At 41.9% G+C, this 16,917-nt stretch overlaps 2 protein-coding genes across 7 annotated transcripts in view; one reads left to right on the top strand and one right to left on the bottom strand.

Annotated features, from left to right (window-relative positions):
• LOC135496596 (uncharacterized) overlaps positions 1-825 on the top strand; it is a 50,856-nt gene extending 50,031 nt beyond the window's left edge. For both annotated transcript variants that reach the window (XM_064785992.1, XM_064785993.1), the window contains exon 4: positions 223-825. In XM_064785992.1, coding sequence (XP_064642062.1) covers positions 223-388 — 166 coding nt within the window. In that variant the 3' untranslated portion in view covers positions 389-825. The remainder of the gene's footprint in view (positions 1-222) is intronic.
• Positions 826-913: 88 nt separating this feature from the next.
• Positions 914-16,799, bottom strand: LOC135496595 (lisH domain-containing protein ARMC9-like). 5 transcript variants are annotated; one of them, XM_064785985.1, is made up of 20 exons: positions 16,707-16,799; positions 14,217-14,394; positions 11,467-11,602; positions 11,138-11,263; positions 10,810-10,974; positions 10,328-10,480; positions 9,829-9,921; positions 9,387-9,575; positions 8,935-9,068; positions 8,426-8,548; positions 7,260-7,377; positions 6,882-6,980; positions 6,324-6,538; positions 5,847-6,063; positions 5,468-5,633; positions 4,989-5,256; positions 4,628-4,752; positions 4,450-4,519; positions 4,138-4,319; positions 914-2,300 (listed from the first exon to the last, which is right to left on the bottom strand). In XM_064785985.1, the coding sequence occupies exons 2-20, from the start codon at positions 14,330-14,332 to the stop codon at positions 2,221-2,223; spliced, it is 2,775 nt and encodes a 924-aa protein (XP_064642055.1). In that variant the 5' UTR covers positions 14,333-14,394; positions 16,707-16,799; the 3' UTR covers positions 914-2,220. The 5 variants fall into 5 exon arrangements, with proteins under 5 accessions (XP_064642055.1, XP_064642059.1, XP_064642058.1 ...); XM_064785989.1 differs by lacking the exon at positions 14,217-14,394 and having other exon boundaries at positions 16,703-16,799; XM_064785988.1 differs by lacking the exon at positions 14,217-14,394.
• Positions 16,800-16,917: the final 118 nt, after the last annotated feature.

Raw genomic sequence — 16,917 nt, 5'->3', positions numbered from 1 at the left:
ACAAAAATGGGTTAAACTGACAACTTTTTGGGCTTCATGACCGGAAAGATGATTTTGTCATAATGCTGATGGTTCATGATAAGGCTATGATCATGACTCTGCTGCGGAAATTAAATGAAGATAACATTGGAAAGCTTATAGCTTCTTTGACAAAGGCCACGATAAACCTCTTACCTTGGTCATGTATAATCATATACGGGCTATGGCTTTCTTTCGTTGCAGATTCGCTGAGATTGGGATGTGTGCAACAATGTCCTACGTCACATTCTGTCTCGGAAAGAGTCGACAGAAGGCCTCAGAAAGGAACAGGAGAAAGAAGTCCCATTTAAAAGACGTTAAGTTAGGGCGGAGTCATACTATAGACATGGAATCGGGTTCTGACGGATGAACAGTGCAAGGGCGGATATCTCGCCGCTCGTCTTGATTCTCCCGATGCATGAACATGGGTCACGGTGGTAGGAAGGAACCAATGTGCAATATGGACAAAACGCCGCCGACCATGATCTTCCCATTTCATATAAGGTCCAACAAGATGCACTTTCTATTTTTAGCAGGTCATGGCATGATCAATATGACCACCGATCGACCCAGGACCTTAATTTTAAACGATATACATGTACTACCGTGTACAGTTGGCACGGTTTGAGAAAAAGCATGTTGAGGATGTGAAGTAAAAATGTTAATCACACCACGTTTTTACATTATTGATTTGAAGAAATAAACGAAAAGAAATTTTAATAGATGCATTGTCTTACTTTTTGAACGCAGCTTATATTGAATCTGCTCACCAGTCAAGTCAAGGCGAGAAAGATAAGGCCATGCATCTGTATTTGATGGCGTTTGACAAGAAAGCAACGATTCCTGTGGCTATATCCCAGCAATATTTCTAAAAAGAAAACCAAACACGTTGTGATACCATAACTTAAAACTTTATTACGTCTAATGTACACATGTATGCAAATTGGAAGAAGCATACAACATCATTTATAACACAAAATAATAGACATAGGACATTGACATTGTAAATGTACCATCTGTTTAACGTTGAAGTAGTTCTACAAGATGTATTGTAAGAGAAGCCATGCTATTTATAAGAAATTCAGAGTTACATTGTTCTGATACACATGTAAGAGTAATTTCTCAAGACGATTTTCTTTATCAGCCAGAAACTGGACGACATTCCTCGCTATACAAGAAGTCAGTAACTATGCATTTTTGATGTACATTAGCAATTCATGGGACTCACTGAGCGACCACTACCAACCTACGCTCAGGAACTCACTATATATATGACAATTTTGGTACTTCAAACATCCCAATAAAACGTGCGTCGGGTGTCCTTAATAGAGAGGTTCTACTGTATATTCATTGCCATGCTAACATCTTGGAAGAACCTTGATTGGCAAATACAACAATTCGATTTCATTCATACATGTATCTGGATGGATTCGCATAACAACAACAAAAACGGAGGGATTTTATTGGTAAATACTTGTAACTTCACTTGGTATTTGGATGGATCCTTAAAATATGGAGGGTTTCATAGTTGCCATTTAAAGCTTTTTCAAAGCAAACGGAGGGATTGTACGTTTGGTAAACTCTTGTATACACGATAATTTCAATTGGTATGAGTATGGATCTTCATAATATGGAGGGATTCAAAGTTGATATTAAGAGCTTAAGGTAATTATCATAACACGTAAAGCAGTAGAGTAGCACTGGAGGGAATCCATCAAATTTTAGAGATTATTTAATCAAATTTAAAATACATGTACAGTAAGCTACTCAAGTACAGCGGCCGCCTCAGCGCCACCACGCGGAGCCTAATAGCATTAGGCTACTGATGGTCAGACACCACTTTAGTTCCTCCATTGACCGCCAAGTGGTATTCTAGTTCCAAGCCAAGACATAGCAGATATATTGGTGAGCCATCTGATGGCCCCCTGACCAACTAAAAGTTGGCATCAACATGGAGGACCTTGGCATTTAATACGATCGGAAATCCTGAATGATCCGAAAACACAAAGATCGGCGACACAAATTGTACTCGCCTTCCTGGAGGCAAAGATGGGGTACAACCCGACTTTGAACAGGGGTGACGGACAAAACTGAGTCCTCCACCCGACAGAAAACAACAACACTGAAAGCTCTACAACAGCTTAACAGGATAACAAAAGTGTTTTGTGCAGCCATTAATTTTGATTGTGCGGCAATATTTTTTCATCGCGGAGTTGTTTTGCTGTTACGTCTGTTTACGTTTGTAGATGAACTCTTCTTTTTGCTGATGCTGGAGTTGGAATCTGCAATTGAATGGTGCAAAACTCAAATAAACACAAGGAAATGCAGGAAACAAAAATTTACGACAAAAAAGGGAAGGTAAAAACATACAGACAGCTTCTGTCTGAGAAGTGTTTTTCAATAAACAATAAAGAAATAGAACTAATGCAGTACATCACATGGCAAGAAAAAGCATACGAATCAAACAAACTGAACACAGTGAACGATGAAATTCTTGGCCTCACCCAAAAATGTCATTATTTAGCTTAAAAAAAAGAATAATTAGGAAAAATAACGTCTCCGTGAAACATAAACGACTTACAAGAGCGTGTACCTAGCAAAAACTACAATGCTGATGAGTTTTGACGAGTTTGAGGTTTGTTCAGCATTGGTATACCAATTTTAATGGCCTACCGCCACACATACACGTACGCTCATGCACAGGGCGTCAAAATGTAACCGTATCAATATCAGTATGTGTCGTGTGATTTGATTGGCTTATAGGAGCATCGTCCTGTAATATAGACCAATAGGAACTCATGTAGCATGCCCGGTTGCCAGCGTACTGCGACCACGTTCCGACGACCATAGAAATTAAATAATAGTAATCTTCAACTTTCCCCGAGTCACTTTGAAATAAATAAACAGGCATCTATCAAGATTAGTAATCAATGATACATATTCAGTCGATTGTATCAACTGATGGCGTGATATGGTGTCGACAGCGATGGATTTGTAATCATGCACGCTTGGCATGCCGGGCTGACGATGATTCGCGGAAATCCGCAGCGCCGTCTATGAATCTCTACGGCGTTTTATCAAACTAAAAATCGAGAGTTCTGCGGGGCCTACAGGGCGGCCGGCCGGACAGCTAGCGTGTGTGTTTGGAGGAACGTTGGCCAAGTAAGCTGGGGGGGGGGGGGGGGAGCAGTGTGAGAACTGCAACCAATAAAGAAGAGGGATGGCTAGAGGGGTGATCTGACTTACTATATTTGTACAAAAAAATACATAATGAATAAAATGAAAATGAAAATAAACCTTATCATCTTTTTAAATCTCCCGATGGTAAACCCGATTATTCATTCCCATGGCCATGGCCTAAAGTGCAGGGCCAAGGCTCACTATATTGTAACTGTAAGGTATTTTGAGAGGTGATTCTGCAAGAAAAAGATAGCATGAAGACTGAAGTGCAACTAGGGAAAGGAAATACTAGACATGACACCACACCATACAATACACTGCAGCACAAAGCCAAAACAAGGATTTTAGGCCGTAGAACAGGGTTTTGAAGCATGTTGAAAGGACCACTTGGGCTCTGATTTTGGTGTTGCGAGGCAGTTTTGGACATGGCATGCAAATTTCAGTGAGGCAGATGTTTACATTCTGTTCTAGCAAAGTACATTGCAGTATACCATTTCAATGATACCATATGGAGAAGTTACGGGCCAGCCAGAAGCCATTTTAACATGGAAATCAACATAGATGAATTTCATGCCCACGTTGTCCCTTAAACAGAAGGATTTCTCCAGTTGAAAGCATTAAAACTTTGGTGGTCAGAGTTATCAAGCATGGGGACAGGTGACACAGCACGAGTTACAGGGAACAGAGGTGGATCCAGGAGTCTAAGGAAAAGGAGGCTATCACCATGGTTGAAGAGATTGGGATAATACCCTGTTCATCAGGTAACAATGGCAAGAATGGGTTTAAAGGCTACACAAGTTACTTTTTGTTAGTAGAAATATATACACACACCGATTACATTTACATACTTAAAATCAGTTGTACACAATCATAATATTGTTAAAATCTTATGTTACAGATAATGTTAGTATTTCTTGCAGACATTACTAGTCTACATACTCTGTGCATGTCCATTCCGACTCGATCCCGACCCTGGTCGTGACCGTGGAAGGGTGTCGGAATATGTGGGCTGTGGGGCCGCATCTGCCACAGAACCCCTGCTGGTCGGCCGACCCCCGGTTACGTCTGGTGTTCGAGGAATCTTGGGACGGGAGCTGAATGCCTTTCCATATTCTTGTACACTGCAATGACAGTAACTTCGAATCAAAATCACATGTGACAAAATATAAAATTGACAACTTTATGACCTTTTCTTGTGATCTCTCTTGGATTGAAAATGTATTTTTTTTCATAAAGTTGCTGTTTACTTACTCTGCCTGACTGCCTTGTTTCTCAAGAGATTTCTGTGATGGTCTCGGGGTGCCGCTGGAGAACTGTTTCTCTGGAAAAAAATTAGAAAACTTGGTCTCAACATCATGGGCTAAGCAATCACAGTGTTTCATCAATATGAATTACCTAATTGACGACTGCAAAGTAAAATAAATCTCACCTCCAGATCCCCCTGACCGATTAGACTCTGCTGTTCCAGGCCGACTACCACTTCTTGTCGGTGGGCGCTCGACGTCTCGTGACTTTGGCCGCTGTTGTGAATTACGTGATTGGGACCTCGACGGCCTGAAAGGAGCAAGATCAAATGGTTAAAAACTCTTCAACAAAGAAATAGGACTTGATCTTATCTACTTCTGGCCATCCAGGATGTGACCAGCTATACGGCGATCAGGATGTATGACAACAGACGACACCATTCGTCCCCAGAACACTGAATCAGCTACCCTCAGGTAGAGACTCTGTTTTCAACCAGATGTTTACTTTCAAATTCACCAGCTGCAGCTTCACATCAGAATACTCACGCTAAAGAGAACTCCCCAGCTCGCCTCTGCCCCGGCGTGACCGGCCTCGTCAACGGTTCATTCGCCAACAACTGATCCCGGCGTTTTTTATGCGAGCTCTGGGGTACGCCTGCATACTGCGTTCTCAACAGCTCTTCTCCAGTTGTTTCTCCTGGCAACGCTGCGATAAGCTCAGCTTTGTCAAGATCGGCTTCCATCGCATCTTGATCCTCTTCATCTTCTTCTTCGTCATCATCGTCGTCAGACTCCGCATCGTCAGATTCCTCCGCTAAAACAATAATACAGCACATTATGTTCTACGTTCTTGCAAGGATGCAACTGCAACACCTGCCCCGAGGGATGAAAATATCGAAGTCACAAGGTACTCATGCTTCTCACTCCGAGGGGACTTCTGCTTGCCCTGGTGAGTACACCAGGTACAGTACAAGGAACCTCGAAAGTGGTTTGTCCCGTCTGAAGTTTCCCCTTGAAACACTTACAAGAATTAAGCTGTTTGATGATGAACTCGATCTGTCTGTTCATGTCCGGCTGTCCGTCTTTGATGAAACACTTCAGGATTTCTTCCATACCCATGGCCTTGGCCTCATCGCGTATCGACTGGATTGCTAGGATGCTGTACAATGTTCCATTCACATAGGGCAGGATCTGAAAAGGTCAGAGTAGGAAAGAAATGAAAATGCAAGTTCTTGTCTCACGCACTGTACTTTTTATCCTTGCAAAGTGCTTTTCCCCAAGTCTTATCCAGAAACCCTTCTGTCGAAACTGAGCAACGGAGGTTCGAGGTGAACAAAGCACAGGTCAGCGCCCTAACAAACTTCTTCGAAATAATCAACTCGTTCACGCCCCCTGTCAACTTACCTCTGCATTTTCATGACCTAGGAGGTCACTGAGCACCTTCAGAGTTTTATGAGCATTGGTGGCACACTTCTTCTTGCCCGCCGTCCGCAGGCACAGGTTCATCAGTAGCGCCACCGAGTATTCTAATGTGTAATCGGAGAGCGAGTCGTTATCTTCAAGCACATCGACCAACCAGTTTATTATTCCCTCCTCGATCATTGCAGACTGGAGATTCCTCCTGGAAATGGATGAGAGCATGTTTGGTCAATGAATCTAGGAAAACACCATGGCCTGGTTGTTAGAAAGCATGTTAGCTGGTAACATCATGTTGACATGTCGTTACGTGTACATCGATGCACACAAAACAACATGTCAACATTATGTTACCAGCTAACATGCTTTCTAACAACTGGGCCCATGGAGTCAAGTTTGTGTCAGGGTAAAGTGTCCTAACTTCTGACTGGAAACTAATTCTAATTTTATGAAAAACAGTCTCACCTCAAACTGAGTTTCTGCAAAGCTCCAAGCACATTTTCTCGTGTTATAGAATCCTTATCCTCTGATCGCAGGTTTGACATAAGGCCTCTCAAGAGGTCAGAGTTCAAGGACAAGTATGTCCGCCCCGGGCACAGGGATGCAAATGCATTGAAGAGTCGTGCGATATACTGTCGGACGACTTCACTTGGTGAGGTTAGGAGTTCGAGGATGGTCGTCTGGAACAAAGAGGATATCGTGATTATTGGTTCTGATCTTGAGCCACAGTTAAAATATCTTTCATGACAGGCTAAGCCCTTTCCAGTTGATTTCGTCAACAGTGGGCAACTCTCTTTTCAGTCGGAGAAAATTTCTCTGAACATGGACATGTCCTGGACTGAGAAAAAACATCCAAGTACAGTGGAACCATCCTAAGCAGATACCTCCCTTTAAAGGACACCCTCTCTATTAAGGAAGCTAGTTTTGGTTGCAAATTGGTGTCCTTAACAGAGAGGTTCAACTGTAATTGGACTCTTCAGAATGTACACCTTGCGGTAGGAACCTCATTTAGAGTAGGCTTACCCTGTAAGCTCCAGGCTGAGCACATCCAAGCAGGTCATTATTGATATAAGATGAAATCACACTATCCCTCTGTTCTCCTGGAAGAGACCTGGTCAGGCGCTGCAACGATAAAAACATATTGACTTATCGACATTTCCGGCATTTAACGCTTATATTCAACAACATACAGTTTATTCCCTGTAAGTGCTACTAACTTAAATTCACCCAGTTAGAATAGAAGTGTATATTGCATGTATTTTACAAGTGAACATTCGCTGGTTTTCGTCTTTAGGCAAGTCACTAAAACTTGATTCTCCAAGTCTTCTGAATGAAACATTATTGGCAAGCTGAGGGTTCTTAGCTGATGTCTATCGTTTTGGGAATAGACAAATTCCTCACCCATCTTAGAGCCTGCAGTAAAACGATCTTGTTCCTCTCAGAGCCATCCTGTAAGTCTTTCTTGACCTTCTCAAAGTCGAGTGGAGGTAACGACGGAACCTGGCTGTTCACACTCATCCTGCAAAATAGTGAACATGAAATTAGGTAGGAGGCGCTACGGTGTCCTGGCCCAGACTCTTGACTAGCGGTCAAGCGATCCCTGGTTCGTTCCGCCCAGTCGGTGTAAGACTCGGGCAGGTCTCTTACTTTCCTCACTCTACCAAGGAGTAAATGGGGAGCCGTCAGAAATTCTCAAATTGCAGCGCTAATTGAACAGATCAGAGTTAAAGTGGAGTCCAACACACCAATGAACATTTTCTGTTTACCTTTGACAGAACAACTGATGCAGTAACACTGATTCAATGACTCCAAGTTCAAGATGCATGGCCACACAACCAACAGGTAGAGCCTATCATCAATCCTGTTTAAAATATCCATGCAGTAGGGACAACTTCTGTACGGTACTAAACCAAACTAACCATGCACCGTCTGCTTTGGCTAAACATGCAAGCAACCCTTCCGAGTCTAATCATTCACCAGTTGACTTCTACCGGTATTCATCCAAATATAACAACAGGTATATGGAATACAACACCAATTTACCCAGAGAAAAGACCAGCCCGCATACATGTATCTCTATTTGTGCAGGGGTAGGACGCACCATACACATGCAAATAAAATAAATCAACATGCAGTAGGCCTACCCGACTCGAAATGTTTACTCGCTGATAAGGACTGCCCGACACTATGACTGGAGGGACGATACCCAGGCTAACCAAAAATCACTGACACGCACTGATAGGTGGAGTACCAAAATAACCACTTTCTTTATTGAGCCACAAACCCAAGTGTAAACTAGCTCTAACAACAGTCAGATACTTGGTGAAAACAAACGGACAAAACCCATGCCGTAACAAAAATCAGTGACATGCACCGATACCTGGAGCCAAAATAGCCATTTTCTGAAGTGGTTCAGTATGACATGGTCCAGCAACATGTATCAATTCAACAGAGGTATAGAACACACCCACATCATCTCCCGCACATCTCTAACAGGGGTTGGGTAAAAACGAACGCACGATACCCATGCCATAACATAAATCATTGACATGCATCAACTTTGATACCTTGAGCCAAAATAATCGCTTTCAGAAGTGAAGCTGCTACCATCATTCCCCACGTCATAAATAGACAAAATATCAGGTGTGGTTTGCCGAACGGGCACAGGAGTCCTTGGAGGGGGTTCCTCGCTAGAAAATTACCAGTGCACACACATTACTTTCTCGTTTAATGAAATATCTTGCAATAGAGCAAACAAATCTCAACTGTTGCTTCATACACTTGAAAATATGTGAAGAAATGACAAAAATATTATTTCGAAAGAACCAAAAGAGTGAAGTTGTGCTTAACATTTCTGCAAAAAAACTAAGGAAAGTGAGAGGATAATACACTATCATCTGCATTTCAATGCATTCCGTAGATTTTGAGGTTTGTTTCTTACCAGTAACTACACTCACGGCCTCACTTTCCATTACAACGCAAGTCGCAATTGGCATGTTTCCGATGTGGCTAAGCATGAATTGGAGCCAGATCATGTATGAACTGGGCTAAAATTGCAGCTACTTTGGCTACTTACTTCTTCGGGGCTATTGAATTCCGTAAAACTTCCGCTGCCGTTCCTGGTCGTGTAAGATCGAGGCTCTGCGAGGCAAAGCGGGTCTGACTCTGGAACAACCTTCCACAGATCTGTTGGAGATATTCTGGCGTCACCTGCAAATAACCGTGGCGATGATGACTTAAGAATCTGAGCATGATTTGTGGTTTCGTACTGACCCCTTTACCTTCTCATTCCCCCTTAAAAGTATACAATTAATCAAAAAGGTTTTAAATGGCCAAGACAGGCCCAGGAAGTACCCCTACATGTAGAGTTGAGGAGTAGACAGCTCCGTAAATATGAGGGCTATCAATATCCACTTTCTTCACGCAATCTGTGTCGTAAAATCTAGATAACATCATCGGCATTAGTCTCGTCAATTCTAACTCCAAATCTTACACCGCAATGCTCGATATTTTCGTTGCCCAACCTACCGGTTTGCCCTGCACGGTTGACTCCAGCGCGTCGACTAGTTCAGCTGTGATCCCAATAAGGTTATGGTAATCCGCCTGCACCTTATTGTGCCGTTTCATATAAGTCATTGTCCGTTTTTCCGCGTCCACAATCTGCTGCTGCATGATGCTGATCTGACCCTGCAGGTCTTTGCCTCCACCGCCACTGTTCTGAACACTTGGTGAAGGAATCTTAGCAGAATATGACCAACTAACAAATTAAGGCTTATTCACCAAAAGACCGAGAACAGTTGGAGAATGATTCAATGACCAGTTTTCAGGGCATCCAAACAAGAAAAGAGACACCATCAGTTCGTAGATGATGATGATGGACATTGCACTGTCGTATAGACTGACGAGATACTGGTGAGCCATGAATACAATAACGCATTCTCTGGCTGGAAAACAACTTTTCAAAGGATACATATAATTCAAATAGCCGTGGCTGAGCGGAGGACGCCATTGCCAATGTCAAGAACTTCTCAATCCGGAGTTGAAGGTCGCTCACCCAAGTGTCCTGGGGAAGGGAGAGAGGAGAGAAATAATCAAGAGCACAACACTGGAAGTAACAAGCTAGAATGACGAGAACATTCTGCAGAATAGTGATTTTCATTGCAGAGATGAGCAATTTTTATCACATTTGAAAATTGCTGCTCTGCAGGAGGCCATTGCAGGTGCCTGCAAGCATAGGCCAGTGGTCTATACAACAGCAACATGTAAGCTTTTGCACTAAGAACACACCAAGATCTTTTGAAAGAACCTCCTCAGTCTCCCAAATCTGACCATAGGGGGACCCACTGTTTTAGAGTATGGCACTATTACTGTCACAGCTAAGACTACAGCAGGAAGAGAGACAGTCACACTGGCATGAAAATCTTCAAAAATCTGATTTTGATAGTCCTTGAAAGGATCTGAAAACTTACTGAGAATAGTTCTCTGTACGTCGGGTGGGCACGCGGATTTGGCACGAATGGTAAGGCATAAAATGGCAGGAATTCGGTAGTTTGACTGAGAGCAGCACCTCGGGTTTCAATGTAAGTTTTAAACTTGGTCATGGCGTCCTCCACCTCGTCTTTCTGAAATCATGACATTGACAAGTTAATTGACAGGTTAACTGACAGGCTACTTGACAGATCATGTTTCAAATGCAAAGGTGCACTCATGATGAAGTATACACCCCTAATACACCTTGTACATCACTACAAACTGACATTTCTGAGGCACATATTACGAATGCTGGAAAATGAACCTGCATAAATCTAAGCTCTGTACCTGCCTACGCAAGGCAGGAGATGCTCGGCTAATCAGATGATGATGACTTGACTGGCCAATTAACAAAATGCACAAGACGTATCAAATGAAGGCTGCCGGTATTAACCATGTCTATTGACGCCTGCATACTCACGTCTTTCCCTTCCCTCATGGGAAATGTGGCGAAATAAATATTGAGGTAGAATTCTAACTTCTGGGCGACAGGATCGTCATTTTTTATATCAGGAGGTAAGAAGCTGTCCCACAGTTTGAAAAACTTGTGGCCGTTGCCCAACTGGAAATATTTGATCATTTCATTCTGAAAAACAAATAAATGCACAGTTTGAATTAGAGTTGATTCATAGCCTGAAGTTGATCATCACAAGCTACCGCACTGCAGGCTAGGGTCCTTTAGGTGCCCTCCGAGTCTGAATCTATTTTTGATGCCCAATTTACCCCCTGAAAGTACAAATAAAACTTACCTGGGCGGCCAGCAATTTTTGATTAGATTTGGGTTTATCACTTGACTGTGAAATATGTCGCCCTCTGTCCGAACATTCTTGCTCAAATATCTCCTGTGTCTTTGCATACTCGCCATGTTCAAGATACTGAAAATATATCAAGCCAAAACTTAAGCATGAACAGTCTGAAAAGGTTGACGATACATCCCTATTCTTCATGATACATCACAAACTTTTACATGTACAAAGAGGGGTAACCTTGTCTAGTGGTAAGAAGTCAGGTTCAAAATCCGACAACAGACACAACGCCTGTGACCTTGGGCAATTCCCTTTTCATAATTTCTACAAACCTCTCGAACAATGGCGTTCAATTCCCCCTCAAAAGCCACCGTTGACACCTTGGACGACATCCTCCGTCTTCCAGGGGTGCTAGGCTGGCTGTGCGTCAGCTCTCGACCAATCAGAAGCTTGCTGTTGTCTCGCACCCTGCAATGACAGAAAACGAACGGAGAAATAAAATACTGAATACCCTGGCATAGACATGGATTACCATCCTTGTTGCACGTTTTTCAAGACGCGAGATAGGGTTTGCTCGAATTTCTGGAGTTCGCAGTGTGAAATAGTCTTGACTTTCACTTGTGCATTTGAGGAGGGTGTCCGGAGGATCTTCCCAAGGTGGTTTTCATTGGCATATTTTGGTAAAATCTAAAACATAATTGCCCCTTTAACAGAACTGTTGAACTTGTCAAAGATAACATTAAATGGCCGTGATGAATGCATGGCCAGACTGGTCTGGAAAGATCAAAACCGCATAAAATTCTTTGTAAGTTTAAGGGCCCACTTGACATCGACTAAACCAAAATCAGGCGATGAAATCCATATGTCATATGTCATAATGTAAAGCTTCACATGTATCAATGACAATACACTGACCTTTTGAATGTTTATGTGTCCATAACCATAAATTGAATTTCAACTCAAAAGCATTAAACTTAGAATAGATTTGTCTGAATGGAAACAGAAAAGTATGAATATTCTTTGAACTATATGAACTTTGTATACCCAATCTATCCATGTTGGTCAGGTTTTGAATTAGCTGGTATCTACGTCATCAAGCCTGGGATGATTCAGAGCAGACCAGTACCAGGGGTATAGCTAGCTTTTTGGTATTAGGGGTACATCTGAACTGTAGCTCCCAGGAGTATAAAATTGCTGAAAACTGCTGTCAGGATCCAAAGGGTTAATGTTCTCATATAATCTGACACACAATTGAGTCCATGTCAACACGAATATGAAAGAAACCAGCATTAACCTCTACATTCAAACATATTTGTAGAAGTCCATATCACGTAGGCTTTGTCAATACTTCGAAATGTCATGAAATCGAAATCTGTTTGCGAAGTTTTATTTCACCTCGTTGAGATAAAATGATTATTTGCTCAAGTAGTCTTGGCCGTCGAGGTAAAATGGCCAACTCTTGTCGGAGAGATTTACTTGAGGATCGAATCACTCGCTCATGGTGCTCAAGTCCTGGTAAGGTCAGACAGGAGTCGACACCAAGGGGGACTCAGTCAGACAAGGATCATCGATGGATGAGTGGTAGGCCAATCAAGCCGAAGTTGAACCTCTTCATTACAAGTATTGTGCAGTATTTATTTATGGCTGCAAGAAAAAGATTTCCTTACCGTGACTTGTACATTTTTGAGAAAATTGCCCATTGGTGTACTAGAGGCCAGCGTAGAATTTCCGAAATACTCGCCTGGACAACTTGCACCAATACACATGTACATCTACGCACCAGCCAAGGATAAAACCAATCAAAATAATTTTAAAAGCTAATCGCTTCTTAACAATAATTTACCAGCACTGAGCAGATCAAGAGCATTGGACAATCAGAGGCCCAGTCAGAAATAATCAAGTCATAATGCCTCCAAGTGAGACATAAGCTGGGATTAGCTGGACTTTGACGAGCTAGCAAAGCGGCCATGTAGAGGTTGGAAAAATGAAAATATCATAATGACCACAATGTCAAGAAAAACATTACTGGTCAAGAGGCCTGCGGGAATTCAAACACCATGCAAACGAGTGATTGAAATGACTTCGACCTGCGATTACAATCGCTGCTATGTGAGACAGAGCTGTTTCACATTGACTTTATCCACACAATAGACAAACATTTATGACAAATGTTGTCGGAGGCTGGCTTGTAGGAGGGAACTCAATATGACTGATACAAGCTGCCACGGCGTAGGCATGGTGCAAGATCAAACACAACTGACGGTTGAAAATATTGCATGAAACTTACAAATATCTACAGACACATCCTTGGTAGATTTTCCTGCTGAAAGGGGGGATGAACTGGACGCAAGTGCAAGCCATCCTAACCTCACAGGCAATCCTTAGCAGCACTGGAACTGTCAATATGCCCACAAGCCACAGATCCAAGGCCAAGCGCGCGAAAGCCTCGCCAGAAATTATTCATGGACACCGTGATCGAACACACAAACTGAACAGTGCAAATGAACTTTCTGATGGCATTTAGATAGGGTCTGTCCTAAATCGTGTATTGAGAGGCCTGATTATTAAGGCAGGGAGACTCCTGTCAAAATATCCAAAGGCGCTATCTCCACATGGCCTTCAAATGATGTTCCTGTGCAGGCAGATATTTCACTTTCTGCGTCAATCACAAGAACCTGACCTTGCCCAAGCAAGCAATCAGAGTTTACACAGGCTTTGGAATAACAATCAGGTGTAATGTGTACATATCATATCTTTATAAAGCATGAAAGGTTCGGCTTAATATAAAGACATTAACTTTGTTTACAAATGTACATTTTAAGTAAGGGATCAACAAAATCTTTACAAAGAAAGAAGAAAGACTGCATTTACACAAATATCTGATTACTTGAAATTTTAGCCGGAAAAACCTGTTTTAAAGTCCTACATGTGCATTTTGTGTACTGTCACTACTGTAATATCAGATTTGACAAAGATGCTTTATGTGTTGTAGAAAAGTCGGAACAAATGGAGGACTACGAAATTCATTCCGCATGAAAATGATTTTATAAAGTGAGAAATATTCATCAGAATCAGAACTTACCAAGCATCATATGAAGGCGAACCAGTTTTACTCTGGGCTGCATATTCAACGAGGACAGGCATGCTGCCTGAACGCCTACTCCGGTTGGAGCTAGGCCGACTATGAGCCAACATCATGAGAGAATATCAAACTTCCGAACACACATCGAATCAGAATAGTCAGTTGTCCAACTTTCACGCTTGCGAATAATCAACAGAGTGAACACATCAATTTTGTTGTATCTCTGACTGATTTATAAAGGAATATTACTTGAATCACTGACACTGAACATTCCCTGTTAGAAATTATCAATGTATTCCATACTTTCCCATAGGCCCTGTTAAATCTAGTAGGCCTAAGCACAGGCATGTATGTATGTATGTATGCCTGTAGTTTTGAAGCCCAGTAAATAGATATACACACTGAAACGTCACAGATGTAGCTAAGGCTTAATCCAAAATGAATTCAAGCCCGTGTGTCCAAGTTCCCAGGCGGCCTAAGCCTATTGGGCTTCTTATCAGCCAATGGAGTTGACACACTATAATAACATAAGTTATAGCCTATTCATGTGATGAATTGATTGGCATTGTCATGTACAATTGAACTCATATTTCCTGAGATATCAGCCCAAGGTTTCAAGATAGGCCTCCGACAGATCAAAATATAACAAAGTGACATCACTTTTGGGCATACCTCAATCGTTCAAGACAACCGCCCATAAACAAATGAGCGAGCATAGATCAGGAGACAGCTTGATTTGAGTGTTCTTAATTTAGCTCCTGAACTAACTAATGATATAGGTCAGGACAATGCTCTCTTTGTTTACATAACCTCAGCCTAAACCACTTAAATGACATACTTTAGCCAAAATTATTTGTGATTTTAAAATAAGGCCACACACTGACTTAGTCAGACAAGTAGGACTAACCATAACCTGCATGAGAAGGCCCAGTGCCCTTCCTCCCCACCTCTCCCAAAAATGTATGTGTGATGGGGAGGGGGGGGGGATTCATGATGATATTGACCAGGAGCCCACACTGAATTATCTATACATTATCTTCACAGATACTCTTGACAACTGCTAAGATTCCTTTTCTGAAAGAGGTAGGATTGGCAGCCAACAAATACGTCATTGCAAATTGATCGTAAACACCTTCCCCAAGCAGGGGTGTGTTTCCAAGATTCCTACCATACATGCATTTAACAAAATGTTTTTCATCCACTGAACACCAAATTCCTCATGTTCTTTTCACTTTTCAATCAAACCACAACCCGGAACAAGGTTTTATCAAATGTGTGTCAGTCCATTGAGACATTTTGAAATATCATTTCAATGAAGCACATTTTTGGTCGAGACACAATTCAGAACTCCTACTTCCACCTGATTATCTGGGCCATTATTGCACTTTGTGAAGCACAGATAAATGCTTCCTTCTGTCAAAGATGATGACATCAAACTCTTTTCATCAGAAGTTTTTTCTAATCTTTTCACTTGATCGACTATCAGCATTTTCAAAACAAATATTTCTAAATAACAAAATGCCGATTATAACTTGAAAGAGGTGTACATGTAGAGGCAATGGAAATTCATGGTAATACACCGATGACACATTGATAATTCTGCACGGAAAAAGACCACAAGGCATTTCGAATCAAAGACAGAAAATAGCTCAATCTTCCCCATGGCAAGGCTAAGATTAGTAAGACAAAGAAAACACCAGACATATTTTGGCAGTGAATGTGTTGATTACTGTGAAACATGATTGTCAGGAACTGGTGGTGTATGGAGTACAAGTAATTGTTGATCAAATCCCCTGACAGAGGGCAGCACTCTCCCACTGCCTACTTGTATGACTTGTTCAGCTCCTGGCAACAAGAGACACAAGCAATAAAATAAAGTGGGAAATTTGAAGTTGACATACCCTCCCCTTTTCTTCATCATCTATGCTTGCTCTGACAATGTCTCAGTAATTTCTTATTTTTTGATTAATACTTATGCATCTTGGTGTATTCAGTATTCTGTAATCAGTGTCTACAGTATTTTATTCTGTAGAAGAGGTTCCCCAGTGTCCGACTCCAAGTACTGACAGAATTTAGCAAGTCGACATACATGCAATGTAGTTAGAGGTACAGTTTTATCCTTTTCGCACCCGACTTCTGATTCTGAAACCCCGTTCCTCCCTTCAGCCCTTCTTCAGTTCAGGTATGGTAAGACATGGTCGACGGGTTGTTCTGTCAACTCACATACAAGCTTTGGCTTGTAAACTCAAGATGGCGAGACACGTCAACACAATGGGTCATTGGACTATATACTGAGATATGGGGACAATGGTCATACGAGGGATTGCATTTGACAGACAGACCCAACCTGGGGACGAGGGAGTCACCATCTTCATCAATGACATCATTCGAATGAGACCTACAAAATACACTAATTATGCCTCGAAAAGGGATGACCAAGACTAATACCAGATATTTCATGGATCAGAAAGAACATGTCTACATACTGACCACTTCCTTCAAGCCGTATCAGTCCTGTTGGCTGTGTTATTTGAGTTTTTATAGCAGGTTTTCACAGAAATTCGGAATGTTGTCCACCTTGACCACCATTATGGGCCAAAATGAATTATCCGTCATGCATTGGTCAATAATGATTAATTTATTTTTAGCATCTATTTTTTTTGTCTTTTCACTATCACTATCATTACTGGCGTTCAATGAC

Source organism: Lineus longissimus, chromosome 12 (assembly GCF_910592395.1).
Source record: "Lineus longissimus chromosome 12, tnLinLong1.2, whole genome shotgun sequence".
Taxonomy (NCBI): Eukaryota; Metazoa; Nemertea; class Pilidiophora; order Heteronemertea; family Lineidae; genus Lineus; species Lineus longissimus.
This window is presented reverse-complemented; position numbering and strand designations above follow the sequence as displayed.